The 15,958-nt window shown below is 39.9% G+C and overlaps 2 protein-coding genes across 2 annotated transcripts; both read left to right on the top strand.

Moving 5' to 3' along the window:
• The first annotated feature begins 48 nt into the window (after positions 1–48).
• On the top strand, positions 49–6,549 carry gal3st1 (galactose-3-O-sulfotransferase 1). Its single transcript, XM_022755926.1, has 3 exons — positions 49–328; positions 3,462–3,612; positions 3,841–6,549. Exons 2-3 carry the CDS (start codon positions 3,485–3,487, stop codon positions 4,988–4,990), a joined length of 1,278 nt encoding a protein of 425 aa, XP_022611647.1. The 5' UTR covers positions 49–328; positions 3,462–3,484; the 3' UTR covers positions 4,991–6,549.
• A 1,461-nt stretch (positions 6,550–8,010) lies between these two features.
• On the top strand, positions 8,011–15,845 carry lztr1 (leucine zipper like transcription regulator 1). Its single transcript, XM_022758592.1, has 19 exons — positions 8,011–8,630; positions 8,753–8,815; positions 8,893–8,949; positions 9,047–9,126; positions 9,232–9,340; positions 9,616–9,699; positions 9,791–9,848; positions 9,954–10,093; positions 10,189–10,390; positions 10,586–10,696; positions 10,904–10,996; positions 11,528–11,623; positions 12,084–12,273; positions 12,375–12,544; positions 12,776–13,059; positions 13,396–13,545; positions 14,164–14,269; positions 14,397–14,477; positions 14,904–15,845. Exons 1-19 carry the CDS (start codon positions 8,479–8,481, stop codon positions 15,018–15,020), a joined length of 2,343 nt encoding a protein of 780 aa, XP_022614313.1. The 5' UTR covers positions 8,011–8,478; the 3' UTR covers positions 15,021–15,845.
• Positions 15,846–15,958: the final 113 nt, after the last annotated feature.

The following is a 15,958-nucleotide window of genomic DNA, read 5'->3' on the forward strand; positions in this document are numbered from 1 at the left end:
ATTCAGCAAGAGCAGTTTTGGAATTGAAAGTTGAGGGGGAGGCGGCAGGTAGCCCGAGGCATCAGGTGTGCATGCAGAGACGTAGAGTGAAAGAGAAGAGGAGCAGCAGCCAGATGAATGAGCTCCGCGGCACCGGACATGTGATAAGGGGAGCGCAGGACTGTGCTGGGTCTGAAACAGTATGTGTATGTCGAGATCAGACATAAGAACAGCTGTAGGAGGGAGAACGACTTACATTAGGGATCTGGAAGTGGATTGGAAAGGAAGAAGACAATGCAGCTGGACAAGAAACACTACCATTAGTTTTTCGTTGGATTTATGTATGAGGGTAAGAACTCCTCCAGTCTATTGAAAGTTTTCTCTCCAAAATGATCCTTTTTGTGCTTTGTAATATTGATAATTGTCTTTATGATAAACAAGATTGAGACATTATACTTGCCAACACCTTCAGCTATGTCACAAAAATGCAGACAAGGAAACCATGTCAACATAATCCTGAATCCAGTTGTGTTTACTCTCGCTTAAAACTCAACTTACTCTTGAGTTCCTATTATAACCACAAAAGCAAATAAATCTGTCTTTGGGTTTTGTGTGGAGCCATACAAAGCCCAGGGTAAACATTTTCAGGCTAAATGTGGCCTGTAACATTGCATGTAGTTACTGAGTAGGTGGAAGGACATTTCAGGATAATAGATAAAGTTATACTAATATATATCCAGTAAGGACATACATTAAGGTTACGTGGCACTTTGGGGGAAAACTTGACCAAACAATGACATCAGCTAGCATCAAAAATAACAATGCCTTTCATTAGTTCAAGAGGACCTCAGGTTTTGAGGTTATTACTGGAAAATAATATTGCTTATGTAAAAAATCACTCCACATTTGTGGACCAAACTGTTCCACCTGAATGAGCCTTGTCCACCGAATGTCTCTCCTCAGAGTTGGTTCTCATGGCAGAGAGAAAGCTCTCCCGCATGTCTCCATTATAGCCTCTTCATGGAGTCCAGACGAAGAGCAGGAATAGTCCATTTAGCTGTGTTTGGAGAGTAATGTTTGTATAATGCTCCGATAAGACTGAACCTAAAATGTAACTCTACGGTTCATAGGACCAAGGCACACATAATAACTCAAGCCAGCATGAGGGTTTGAGACATCTACCTCAAGCCATAACCCCAAAGCTGGACTAAATCCAAACATGAAAAATAAATGACACATGTCTGGTCTAAAAAGGCTATCACATTTACAATTCAGCCTGGATTCATTAAAACTGGTGTGTGATTTACAAACATGATCATGGCTAAGAGTATTTTGACTTCAGGTATTATCCTGAACAGAAAAGGAGGGAATTGCCTCAAATAGCATATCAGATGATGGACAACACACCCAGCTTCAGACACAGAGACACACAAATGGGGAAAAAAAGAAAATTTGGCTTTAATTTGTAGTTACTTGCCACAGTGCAAAGATTTTTACCGAACTTTAGTTTTAAAAAAAACTGTAAAATAAGAATTGTTTGAGATTAAACCACTAGATGTTATGAACCTCATCACTGAAGAGACATTTCCCCTCTAAACCTCTCAGATTGTTTCACTTAAATAACTATTTTGAGGGGTAAAAAAAAATCTGTTATTTTTCAGAAAAAGAAAAGATTAGAGAAAAGTCTGAAGGATGACTTGAATTTTTTGTCCTAACTTTGGTTTTTCATCTTCCCTCTCCCCTTATCCATCTCACAACTGTTCAGATTTATCTGGTGACCCTTCAGACAGGCCCAACCCCTAGCATGGGGTATTATTGTTAATAAACTATTTAAAACTAGCTCCACCTCATCTAGCTACAAAAGTATTAAGTATAGTAGTAAAGTATATCAGGCACAGGGGCCATTTGACGGCAGAATTAATACTCTTACTTTTGATATTTTAAGTATGTTTTGCTGATAATAGCCTTCTTCTGTACTTTTACTTCAGTAGCAGAGGACTTTTACACTGTAGTACTGGTATTTTTATTGAATCTGAATACTTCTTTCACCACTGGTTGTACTAGGTCACAAGTCCAACAAATATGGAACAAAGACTTTTTGTTTTCTGAAACTGAGCTTTAATTGATTTTAACCCATAATTTTGCTCTGTTCCCTGCGGCAAAAGGACATTGTCCATCCTAGTTTACAGTGATCAGGGTCCTCTGGTGGTGAAGTTAGCTCAAAATATCATTCTTCAGATAGAAACTAAGCATTAAAATTTAGGGAAAACTCAATGCATTTGCTGATTATGTTGCAGATCAGTTTCTGTTAAATTATGAATACATGTAAAAACAGAAATGTTACATCGTTTATTCAAAATACGTTTTTTTTTACTTGTAAAAGCCAATAAGAACTGAAAATCTTCACAGGCTCTGCTCTGTATTGGGGTCACCTTGGGTCACATAATGTCACAAATTCCAGGTGGTGAGTGTCACTTTGTGACTTGTATAGCTGAGTCAGCAGGTGGCTCGTCTTACTGCAGTCTGCAAGGGGGAATGCAATATCACTTTCCACGGTGCTGCATTATTCATCTTATGGGGCAGTGGAGAAACACAGGGTTGGTCATTTCAAGTTGCAAGTATGTCATTTTGTAGTTCACCATACAATTTTTACTACACCCGGTGTTTAAAATGTTTATGAAGAGGACAGCCAAATGAAATGAGGTTAACACTGAAACTGTGTCAGGTAGAATCTAAGTCCCTGTGGGAAAATATTCTTGAGCACCTCAAATTATGGTCCACCTGATGACAATAGTGTATTACTCTACACAAAGATTACAGTTCTTGGAGCTGCCATTAGAGTATCACTTTTAGTTGTTTTACTAAATAACAGGTCATGTGAGAGAATTCTCAGCCTCTCCTTCCCTGTCTGTCAGAGTGAGCCATACAGGAGAAGTCCATTTCATAACAGAGTTTAGATTGCTTATATAAATGATTTTGGACAAATTAATTTAATATGTTGTTTGTGTTTAGTAGTGTGCATCCCCACCAGAGCAGGGTGGTGGATACAATTAGATTAACAACAACAAAAAAAAACGCAATCCAACATGAAAGCTCTGCATTAAATACTACCTTTTGTGAATAACAGAGGTAGTATAGTATAGAGATACAATATTGAACCAACATATCGCAGACTATTGCATTGGATTGGTTTGTATTCTACAGCTGTTTATGTTATTGTGTCCACTCAGAAACCAGAGAAGATTGTAATCTATGGAGTCACTTTACACGTCAATTTATTTCCAAGTTACCATCTAAATAAATGATTCACAGTCTTGTCCACAAAGCAGAGAACAATCTAGAAAATGATGGCCTTCTTCTTGTAGAGAAGACTAGGAAAACTAGGAACTAGGATTCTTAACCTGATGATGATGATGATGATGATGATGATGATGATGATGATGATGATGATGATGATGATGATGATGTTCTGTATTTTTAAGGTAATCCTTGAAACTGCTGCACCATGACTGGCAAGCAAGGGAGGCAGTGGAGGTCCATGTGCAAAGGCCTGGTCCTGGGTACCCTCCTGACCAGCTGCATGATCCTGCTCTACTGCCTCTCCACACCACAGATCCACTTCAGTCTGCCTGAGTAAGACTCATCACACTGATGTATATTCAGTCTCTGAAGAAACATCATGTGAAACATTCAGTATATCAGTTTTCTTCAGTAATAACTGTGTTTTAGAGGTGAAGTCATTTTTCAAGCAAAAAATGCCTCTCAAATGTGATGGTTTGATGATTTTCTTTATTTTGTGTGGGAGTAAGCATTATCAATGCATTTATCATTTGATTGTTTTCCCTGTTTTCCTCTCATTAGGGTTCCAGTGCCTTACTCCTGTGCCCACCGTCCATCCCATCTCCACCCTAAACCAACCACAAACAGCTCACACCAAACTCATGGCCAGACCTGCGCTCCTAAAGTCGATATAATGTTCATGAAGACCCACAAAGCAGCCAGCAGCACCTTCCTCAACATCCTCTTCCGTTTTGGAGAGAAGCACAGGCTCAAATTTGCCTTTCCTAACAGCAGAAATGACTTCTTCTATCCATCTCTTTTCGAGCGCTCCCAGGTAAAAGACTACAGACCTGGAATGTGTTTCAATATTATCTGTAATCACATGCGCTTCAATGCGCCTGAGGTGGCCAAGTTGCTCCCTATGGACACTTCCTACATCACTATTCTGCGCGACCCAGCAGAGCTTTTTGAGTCGTCATTCCACTACTTTGGCCGGCTGGTGCCTTTTACCTGGAAGATACCAGGTGATGACAAGCTGACTGAGTTCCTACGTGACCCCCATTACTACTTTGATCCACAGGGCTTCAACTCTTTCTACCTCAAGAATCTGCTGTTCTTTGACTTCGGACAGGACAACACTCTGGAGCTGGATGATCCTCGGGTAGAAGTAGGAATCAAATCCATCACTGACCGTTTTCAGCTGGTCATGTTGGTGGAATACTTTGAGGAATCACTCATCCTGCTCAAGGATGCCCTCTGCTGGGAGATGGACGACTTGCTCTTCTTCAAGCTCAATGCCCGCAAGGGATCCACTGTGTCTAAACTTACCCCTGATCTGAGGGCCAGGGCCCTCAAGTGGAATGCTATTGACTGGAAGCTATACCAGCATTTCAACCAAACCTTTTGGAAGAAAGTAGATGCATATGGACAGCGGCAGATGGCTGAGGATGTGGCAGAGCTCAAGAGAAGGAACGCGGAGATGGCATCCATCTGCATTGAGGGGGGTCGTGCTGTGGAAGCTGGCAGCATCCAAGAGACAGCCATGCAGCCCTGGCAACCCATCGGAGAGAAGTCCATCATGGGCTATAACCTGAAGAAGAATGTGGACAAGGCACATCGGAAGTTGTGCCGTAAGATGTTGATGCCAGAGCTTCAGTACTTAACAGAGCTTGGTGTGAACCTGTGGATCACCAAGCTGTGGGGCCATGTCCGAGATATCATTAACTGGTAACTAGACATGTAAGAGCAAGAGGGGCCAATTCAACTCTGAAAGACTGTCTTCAAAGAAGAGAAATCTGACTGTGTGGCTGACAGAGAGCGGTTAATAGCTTCTGTCACATTTCCTGTCTCATTTTGTTGCAAATGTATTTGCATTTCATATGATCGTGCACTGTAATGTATCTGATGGGTGCTTGAGAAAAAAAAATACTGTTGACCACACAATCGACAAATACTGAACCACTTTACTACATGCAATTGAGGCCTAGTATTGTTCTCTGTGTTTATGAGTCAAATTTCAGACATTAAAATGTTCTTACTTTCAGATGTGACCTTGTGCTAATGGAGCAGTTGATTGAACTACAAAGTTGAGGACAAATTTTATAAGCCCTTTGATGGAATCAAGACCCATTGTTGCCATCCCTGCCAAATTATTAAGGTTTTTTGAAGACATAGAAAGAATCATACTTCACTTTGAGCTAAATGTTGTCCAACTCTTTGGTGTCCATCCCCCAAAGTTGAAGCATTTAAATTCTGAGAGTCCCCTCTAACAGCTAAAATACAGATGTGAAAATAGTGAATGTATGTTTAAGTATTCCATCCCACATTATTGTCTATGGAGGACAAAATCAGCCATCATTAAAAAAAAAAGGTAGGTGAGTAAACACTGACATTTCTAATAACACTTGTCACTCGTCAGAACAGGGAAACCACAGGTGCAACTAATAGCATTAACGATCACTCTGTTCCACGGCCCCAGAGCTACATCATCTAAATCAAATGTGGCCATAATTATTGTTATTAATTACACCTGTGCTTGCCCTGCAATGACATGACAAATGAAAAAGGTCTGATGAATAATATGCAAAGAAGTGAATCAATTAAATACAGAGTACAGCACTATTCAATCAAGAAGAAAAATAATTTCTTTATTCATTTACTTTCCTTATCAGTTTTTACAGAATATGAAATATTAATATTATGTTATTATTATGTTGTTTTCTGCTATATTATATAACATTTTTGCTGTTGTAGCCAATTCTGCTCTTTCTCCTGATATCACAATGTTAATCCTAATAGCATTCGCCCTTGCCGGGTGTCTTGGTAGGTACAATGATGATGTAGTGGGACTTTGTTGTGTAGTGAGCCAAAAAAAAAAATCATTGTCAGCCAAGTAGGGTAAATCCGTTCTAGAAAGGCACTATGACAATGACTAACAGCATTAGACACCACCTACAAGTGTTTACACAGCATCGTAATCATAGCCTGCAGAAATAAAGGAAATTAAATTGAGAAATAAATAGATGTTTTTCCTGATAATGCACTGTATCACTTATTTATTTCTTAATTTGTGCACATTCACCTACATATTATTTTTGTGTATTCTAGGCATTTAATATTTTGTTTATAGTCTTTTGTATTCATTAATGGATTCAGTTATTGATTAATTTATCTGTAATTTACTGATTTTGTCCTCCATACATTTCCCCATCGCTCCCAGCAATATGTGATAATCTTTTTATCCTCAAAATAAAGTGAAAATTACATGTAATACTGCATGTATTAAATGTCTGAGTCATAAAGATTGACAGCTTCGTTTCTCTCTGTCTGTGATTTCATCCTTTATATGTATAAAATTAGCAGGATTGTTCTTGATTTAATATGTATGAAGGTAGCCTATATGACATCCCAACATCTTTGAATAAATAGTTGGGTCTCTGTAAATAATAAAGAGAAGGTCTAGACCTGCTCTATTTGGAAAGAGCCTTGAGATAACTTATGTTGTGAATTGGTGCTATACAAATACTTGACTGAGTTGACTGAGTTGAATAAAAAAATATTGAAAGTATGGACCAGGATAAATGACTCCCAGTTCTTCAGTAAGTATGTTAGCAGTGCCTATAGAGAATGAATACTAAACAGGATTGTCTTGTTAAAATTAGTTTGGAATGCAGATAGTATACCAAAGTGGAAAAGCTGTATCAGGAGTTCCCCATTGACCCATTACATTTTTTTCAGTATTAGAAAATCCTAATTACACCCACTGTAATCTACTGTTCTAAAAATAAAACATTAAAAATCCAAGGAAGGGTGAGTATTTTTATGTGCAACAGTTTAACATGCTTGGATTATGCAAATTATGCCTCTGAATAGTTAATACAGAGCTGTAGAGAAATGCACCAAAAGTCATGTATTAACTAACAGCTTATCAAAATTTACATCTGATGACCTGAACGAGTATGGTACAAACCCTTTGTTAATGACTCACATTTAAAATTTCAGATAACTCAAGTTTGTCTGTCTACTAGAAAATGGGAGACCAGTGACTGAATTAACTCATTATCTAGGCTACATTCAAAAACTGTTGATTTCATGGCTTATTGGAGATGATGATTTTGTTGCCCTTTATTAATGCGTTACACATTTGTGCAAAAAAATGCATACTTACTTCTCTTGCCCCTGTTCAGAGTGGTAGAGAGGCCGAGCAGAAGTTGTTACCCTGACTGTGTATTGTGTGAGATACACAAGCAATCATTTCTCAATATGGACATCAAAAAATCACAGCACAGTCTTTGTCCTTTACTTATGTGTATGGTGATTTTGTCAGACAAACTAAATAAGGATTTTCGCAGTGCAGAGCATCAGAAATGTCTTGGAAGTTAACATTTAGTCTTAATGGGCTTGTTCCGTTGTCTGACAACATAAACAGAAAAACGTGTGAATGAAGTGCAAACAGCCTTAATGGAAATTCGGCCGTATTAAAATAGACGCAGTATTAAACAGTATTAAACAGTATGTGTGAGCGCAGAGAGTAGGAAAGCAGCAAATAGATGAAGAGTTGAAACCAGCTAACACTAGGCAAAAAAAATCCAAATAGGATAAGGTCATGTAAGCTGTTTACAGCGGTTCCTCAACAGTTTTCAAAAATCTCCTAAATTTCACACCTTGACCATAGCGGCCCAGCCATGTACTAGATTTCTTGATTTTACATTAGAGGAAGTGAAGTACTCACCAGGCTCACGGGGGCGTGGTTGGGCAATTGTGCGCTTTAATGTCAATCAGCACTGTTGTTTTGCCAGTTTAGTCTCGGAGGCTAATGCCTTACTACGAATTCATTCAATTATTGTACATACCAGCTGGATTTTGAAAAGGTTACGGAGGCATTTTAGTGTAACGTTAGTCGCTATAACTTTTCATTCGCTGTTTTTGTTTGTCTTGAAGCTTAGCACTAGCATAAAGCTAGTTAGCTAGTCAGGGCTAGCCATGTTAGTTTTTAGCATCGCTAGAAGCTAACTGTTAGCCGGAAGACCACGGTCCTCTAACGTGAAATACGGACTGTTGTTGAGTAAAAACAGGCAATATAAATGCCCCACCTAAATTAGAGGTGGCAGAAACATTAGCTCTCACACTGGAGGACTGACATTGACGATGGCGTTAATTGTGGACGTCCCAGCAGATGAGTGGCCCTGAGAAGTGATTCAGCCCGATGAGTTAGCAACAATGTCTTGTAAATCAACTAAAGTTGCCCCAAGTGTTGATTTCGACCACAGTTGTTCCGACAGTGTGGAATATTTGACGCTCAATTTCGGCCCATTTGAGACTGTCCATCGCTGGAGAAGGCTCCCTCCGTGTGATGAGTTTGTGGGTGCAAGGTAATATGTTGACAGATGAGTTGAAGCAGCTTCACTTAACCTGGCTCTTTACTGTCTTATATTCACCATATGATATTCTACTCTTATTACACTCGCTCTGAACTTCATGTGGATATATGCAGGCGCAGCAAGCACACTGTTGTGGCATACAGGGATGCCATCTACGTGTTTGGGGGAGACAATGGGTGAGTACTAATGTACAGTGACATGCACTTTTACTTATTGTCCACTACATGCAGTTAAATTCTGTGTCACCCAACAGGAAGAACATGCTGAATGACTTGCTCCGCTTTGATGTGAAGGACTGCTCATGGTGTCGGTAAGATTGCAGCCTCTGTATTCCAGTAACTATAATATATGAAGTATAGTATAAATATAGAACATGGCCTGATGCCTTCTTGTAATATATTTTACAGAGCTTTCACCACTGGAACTCCACCTGCTCCCAGATATCACCATTCAGCTGTAGTCTATGGCAGCAGCATGTTTGTTTTTGGTGAATTTTTACACTTGTCATCTTCAAAATCAGTTGTCATTCATTCTACACTTTTCAAACTCATGTGATATTGATGTTGTATTGTTGGACTTTAATATGTTCCAGGGGGATACACTGGAGACATTTACTCAAACTCAAATCTGAAAAACAAAAATGACCTTTTTGAGTACAAGTTTGCCACAGGGCAGTGGACTGAATGGAAAGTGGAGGGGAGGTAATGTATTTTTTAAAGATGTTTAAATTGTGTTTCAATCTGTTGTTTCAAAAGGGTTGTTTCTCTTTCAAGAACAAATGTGGGAGTTTATTTGTATTTAGGGTAAGGATGTGTTTAGGGTTTTGAATATTAAAAATCAAGGGAAATGTATTAAAAATGCTATTTAGTATTTAGTAGTGCCACCAGAAGTTCAATTATCAACATTAGCTCCCTTTGCATATTCTTAAGAATGGAGCGCAACCATTTTTGTTATTCATGTTCTGTCTCTGTTTTAGCCTACCAGTGGCTAGATCTGCACATGGAGCCACAGTCTACAGTGATAAACTGTGGATATTTGCTGGCTATGATGGAAATGCCAGGTATTTTTATTTTGTTTGTGGATGTCTCAAAAGATAAAAACAACCACTTTGTTTTATTGCACATAATAAAAGATATTTTCCCCACGTGCAGGCTGAACGACATGTGGACCATCAGTCTGCAAGATCGGGAACATGCATGTTGGGAAGAGGCTAGTATAACGAATTTCCATAGTTAATGAGAAGCTCATTAAGAGTAAAATGCCCAGAAATACTGTATATGTTTGTGCTAGTATCTCTGTCTTTGTGTCCATCAGATTGATCAGAGTGGTGAGATTCCTCCATCTTGCTGCAACTTCCCTGTAGCCGTATGCAGAGATAAGATGTTTGTGTTTTCTGGTCAGAGTGGAGCCAAGATCACTAATAACCTCTTCCAGTTTGAGTTCAAGGGCCACATGTGAGCAAAGCCTTTCCTTGCATACTTCTGACACTCATCCCTGTAGTTGCCAATGTTACATGGCACTAATCATTCCTGTTACTCCATCTTCTCAGGTGGACACGTATCCCAACCGAACATTTACTGAGGGGCTCCCCTCCGCCACCTCAGAGACGATATGGCCACACTATGGTTGCTTTTGACCGCCACCTGTATGTATTTGGCGGTGCTGCTGACAACACTCTGCCCAACGAGCTGCACTGCTACGATGTGGACTCTCAGACCTGGGAGGTGATCCAACCCAGCCTGGACAGTGAGGTACAAACCAAGTACATTTCAAAGTTTTTTAAAAATAGATAAGAATAATAGATAATAGATAATGAAACCAGTTGAATTATATAAAAATATGATTAGGCAACAGGCTGAATTTTAAAACAACTTGTACTCCTGCATTTTCCTGCATTTTCTAATAAATGCTAAATTTGCTCACTTTGCCTCTGTTTGCCTCCTCAGATGCCCAGTGGGAGACTCTTTCATGCTGCTGCTGTGATTCAAGATGCCATGTACATCTTTGGGGGGACAGTGGACAACAATGTGCGCAGTGGGGAGATGTACAGATTCCAGGTTAGCGTCTTAACATTGTTGTCACTGAAATATAAAAAACTTTAGCTTTATGTATTTGGCATAATTTCAGCATTGTGGTCAAAAGCCTTCTAAAAGGAAAGATTGTGGGCTTGATATACAGTACATGATTCTTCAAGCTTGCTTGGAGAATAGATATGATAGTTACTCCAATTCCTCCTAAAACAGTAATTTTCTTCTTCTTTGCAGTTCTCATGCTATCCGAAGTGTACTCTCCATGAGGACTATGGCAAACTGTGGGAGAACCGTCAGTTCTGTGACGTGGAGTTTATTCTTGGAGAGGTAGGCTTTTTATGTGACAGTAGGACTACACTGATATGCAGCTGAGAAAATTTTGAAAAATTACAAGACTTTCACATTTCTCTACTAACATGTTTTGAGGCATTATGTTTGCGGGTTGTCAATCCATCCATATGTCCATCCTTCTCATTCTCGTGAATGCAATATCTCAAGTGAATCCCTTCAAATCTGGTACAAACATTCCCTTGGACTCAAGGATGAACTGATTAGATTTTGGTGGTCAAAGGTCAAGGTCACTACAAATTACAAAACACAAGTTCATACTCTAATTTTGACACAATATAACACAAATGTCTTATTAGGATAAAATTATGAAGTGATGACATCTTATGTCCAAATGGTCCAAGGTCAACTTCATAATGTTCTACAGAAACACTTCTGGCCATTATTAAACACTGCAGCTCCGGAAGGGGACCAGATTTCCTGAAACTTGGCTGGTTGGCAGAGGCATACAACTGCTAGGTAGTAATTCTGGTTTCCATCTGTCTGACTCCTTCTTTGTTTTGTTTACAGAGGGAGGAGAGAGTCTTGGGGCACATTGCCATAGTGACTGCAAGATGTCAGTGGTTGCGTAAGAAAATCCTGCAGGCTCGGGATAGGCAGCGACAGGTCAGAGCCACGCAGCAAGTACACCCCATTTCTGCTGAGACAAAAGAAGTGTATCTATCAGTGTTGTCAGAATATGTTTATACTCATGAAACATTTGATAAGAAAAGTCAGACAGAGGCATTTCTAGTTCATGTCAGTCAAATATCACACAGACCTAAAGACGAGGAAAACACAAATTCACACAGTATCATGAAATTAAATATCATCAAATTCACAGATGATCTCTAGTCACATCAAAAGACTGATGACATACTGATATCATTGTTTTGTGCAAAACAGCAATAGCAACATCATTTATGAGGGTCACACATGCTTGTAGTTCGGATGCAAAATCAACATAGCTACTATTAGAACACTAAACATTTCCATAATAAACAATGGTAACAGTAAGAGGTCATTAGTGTATAGAGCTGGAATGTTAAACAGAAAGAGTTGCATAATTTGCTGTCTCTCTGTGCAGAAGACTAAACAGGAAAACAGCGAGGAGAATGATGAAGGGGCAGCTGGAGGCCCGAGGGATATCCCAGCAGGCAACAGGCCATCGGGCACACAGCCGATGCTAGAAGTATCCATCAGGGAAGCGGAGGCCCAGCCTTTTGAAGTCTTAATGCAGTTCCTCTACACAGACAAAATCCAGTATCCGCGCAGAGGTAGCTACCTCCTCATGCCTGTCATGTTTGGATGGGGCAGTAATCTCAAATAGAGAGAAAAAGTATTGATTATTTGTTCTTGTCTCTACGTGTTTACATAGGTCATGTCCAGGATGTTCTCCTGATCATGGACGTTTACAAACTCGCTCTTAGTTTTAAGCTTTCCCGCCTGGAGCAGCTGTGTGTACAGTACATTGAGGCATCTGTCGACCTGCAGAACGTTCTCAGTGTTTGTGAAAATGCCAACAAACTGCAACTGGACCAGCTCAAGGTACAACCAGATAACTGAATGAACACCAGCTGCAAATTTCATTTTTACTGCTAACCAGTGGTTGAAGTTCAGAGTGTCTTTAGTACAATACATTTATACTTTCAATCAAAAGAATCGAATAAAGATCTGCAGTTCTGTGTTACATTACTTTTTTAAAACGTTGATGCTAAGGAAAGAGAAATGATCATTTATTTCAACATTCACTCTGACAAAATATATTTTTCCCCTCAGGAACATTGCCTTAATTTTGTAGTGAAGGAGTCACACTTCAATCAGGTGATCATGACAAAGGAGTTTGAGCATCTGTCCACCCCTCTGATAGTGGAGATAGTGCGGCGAAAGCAGCAGCCTCCTCCCAGGTTGTACTCAGACCAGCCTGTGGACATTGGGACCTCCTTGGTGCAGGACATGAAGGCTTACCTGGAGGGAGGCGGCCTGGAGTTCTGTGACATTATTCTACTGTTAGACGGACACCCACGACCTGCACATAAAGCCATACTGGCAGCCCGATCCAGGTAGCGACAGCTCAGGTTTTATTATCTGCTTTGTGCACATAGAGCAGCCAGAGCTGTTTTTGTATGTTTTGCTGGTAAAAACCTACCAACCACAAAACCAAGTATTCAATCAGACTCAACTCTCACTTTCATCATTTATGACAGTTTACTTAAACTAATATGTACTTGGCCCAATATGAGGACAGGGGTTACCAATAAATACATTTTACATCATGTGAAAATGTGCAAGAATCCAAGGGGGAAGGCTGCATTATCAGTCACTATAGTTGTAGACACTTCAATTTCAGTGAAGTGATGATTCTGACATTTTGTACTTTTTGCACTTGTGTTCCTCAGTTACTTTGAGGCGATGTTCCGCTCCTTCATGCCCGAGGACGGTCAGGTTAATATCTCTATTGGTGAGATGGTTCCAAGTAAGCAGGCCTTTGAGTCCATGCTGCGTTATATCTACTATGGCGATGTCAACATGCCTCCAGAGGATTCCCTGTATCCTTCTCAGATTCAGACAGCCTTACTTTCATGCCTCTCCTAGGCACAGCCCTCAAAATTAAAAAAAAACATCTCAGACATTTATTTAAAAGAAATTATGAATGAGTCGTTTGAAGGCAGCTCCTGAGTTGAGACACTGCTTCTATTCCTTAAGCCAGAAAATACACATTTTGGTAGCAGAGTGGAGCTGTGGTGAGGTGGGATGAGAAAATCTTAACCATAATGGCTGAGTGTGATAAACCTGTCTATCGAGGTTTTGTCTTTTAGAAAAAAACGTCTTGATTTTGTTTTTGTTTTTACTTCAATGTCTTAAGTTTAGGTATAAATTTGGAAAAGGATATGTTTAAGTCAAGATGGGAGGAGGTTTAAGATAGGTAATGGTTTGGCACAGTTAAGTTTAGGTTCACTATAGGTTGTCAACAGTCACCATCTAGTGGCCATTATAGAACTGCAGCCTAATGCACCGCTGCTTTGGCTTCAACTTCAAGGCATTGTGGTTGCTGCTTGTGCAGGATACAAGACACGAAATGTTTTATTATCATCATTATCACCTTTTTGCAGTGTTGCATAGAGAGAAAACTTTTCTTTCACTTCCTTGACTCTTGCCAAAAACAGCTATCTGTTTGCTGCACCATATTACTACGGGTTTTCCAATAACAGGCTGCAGGCTTACTGCAAGCAGAATCTGGAGATGAACGTCACTGTGGAGAATGTCTTGCAGGTATTTATATTTTCACTCGGGGGGGGCAGTGATTTAATGTGACAATGCTGTCCCTTCTTGAAGATTTTTTTTATGCAGGGTGAATCATTTCTTCACTCACTTCTCCCTTGATATTTTCCCCCTTTAGATTCTGGAGGCAGCAGATAAGACCCAGGCTCTGGACATGAAAAAGCACTGCCTGCACATTATTGTCCACCAATTCATTAAGGTGGGTGGGCTTGTATCCGGAGCCCTGGGTGTTTGCTGCCCACTCACTGCAGCTGAGCTAACCCTGTAGCCCCATCGTCTTAGTGGGAGGCCGACACCTTTGGCCTCCTAGTGGATCACTCTCCATCTTCTACGTAGAAAGGAGACTGTTTACAGTCCAGCCGGCTGTACAAGCACCTCATCACATACCGATGAGGGTCATAGTATCACTCTGATTATTGTTTGTTATTCAAAGAAACAGCAAAGCACTCAATTCTCACCCCACTTTGCTGGAGTGTTAATATTTATGTTAAGCTTCTTTCTGTTTATCTTCATTTTTTGTGCATGAGCAATCAAGTGCTGCTTATTCCTCTGTTTGACTCATCATTGTCTTTTCTTAATTTATTGCTCATTTTTTTCTTTTGTTTGCTCTCCTCCCCTCCCAAAGGTATCCAAGCTCCCCAACCTGCGGTCTCTCAGCCAGCTGCTGCTGTTGGACATCATTGAGTCTCTAGCTACACACATATCAGACAAACAGTGTGCTGAGATGGGCTCCGACATTTAGGATGACGCCGAGAGCCGGGCTCTTTTGTCCTCTCACAGAAGCCATACACCTCTGCTCCACCTACTTCTAGTCATTCCCTCCTCCCCAGCAAACATTACTTACCTTTATGTTGGACCTCGCATGTCTCGACCCTCATACAGTAGATGCCTTTAATACATGCAGTATCAACGTTGTTCTTGTTTCTCAGTCTGCATCTCAGTGAGGAGTGAAACTAGTGAAGAAACCAAATTCTAGCTCAATGACAATTGTTAGTTGACCTGAAAAATCCCCTTTTATGTTTAGTTTGTAATTTATTAATTTTGTATACACAGAACAAAGCTTTAGCAGGTTTTTTCTGCTCAGTATTGCTGCTGCATTTTTAAAAGATATGCAGTGCACTGTAATAATTCACACTTGTGACACTATAGAAAGTTCAAGTGTTGCTCTCAGCTGTCCTGAGATATCTGCTCAGATACATTCTCAGTCATCCAAATACAACTTAATCAAAGTATACCATTAAATGGATTATTTATCCAAATATGTATTCATCACTTGTATTATTCGCAGCTCTGTCACAGTTAACAAACCTGCCGTAAAGAATCAAGACCATTATACGAAAATAATGAGAATGTATGTCTGTCTTACAGCTGTTTTTGTTTAATGTTCTTGTCATTGGCACACATCTTTGTAATACTAATCATCTCTTACCATCACTAACAGACAAGCTCTCTTCTTCCATACGATATAGCAATGATTATTTAGTGACACCAGTATGCTGTTGTTAAATATTTACCCACACAAGTTTCGTATATTTAAAGCCTTAATAAATCTTCTCATACAAAATAAGTCATAATATACTGAGTCTTTATGTCCCCCATCCACCCACCCACCCTCCACTCTAACCTTTAGTGCCTCTTGTGAAATGCAGAACCAGTCGAGTCTTAACTCATCTTGATGCC

This window comes from Seriola dumerili, unplaced genomic scaffold (genome assembly GCF_002260705.1).
Source record: "Seriola dumerili isolate Sdu_G_001 unplaced genomic scaffold, Sdu_1.0 BDQW01000017.1, whole genome shotgun sequence".
NCBI classification, from domain to species: Eukaryota; Metazoa; Chordata; class Actinopteri; order Carangiformes; family Carangidae; genus Seriola; species Seriola dumerili.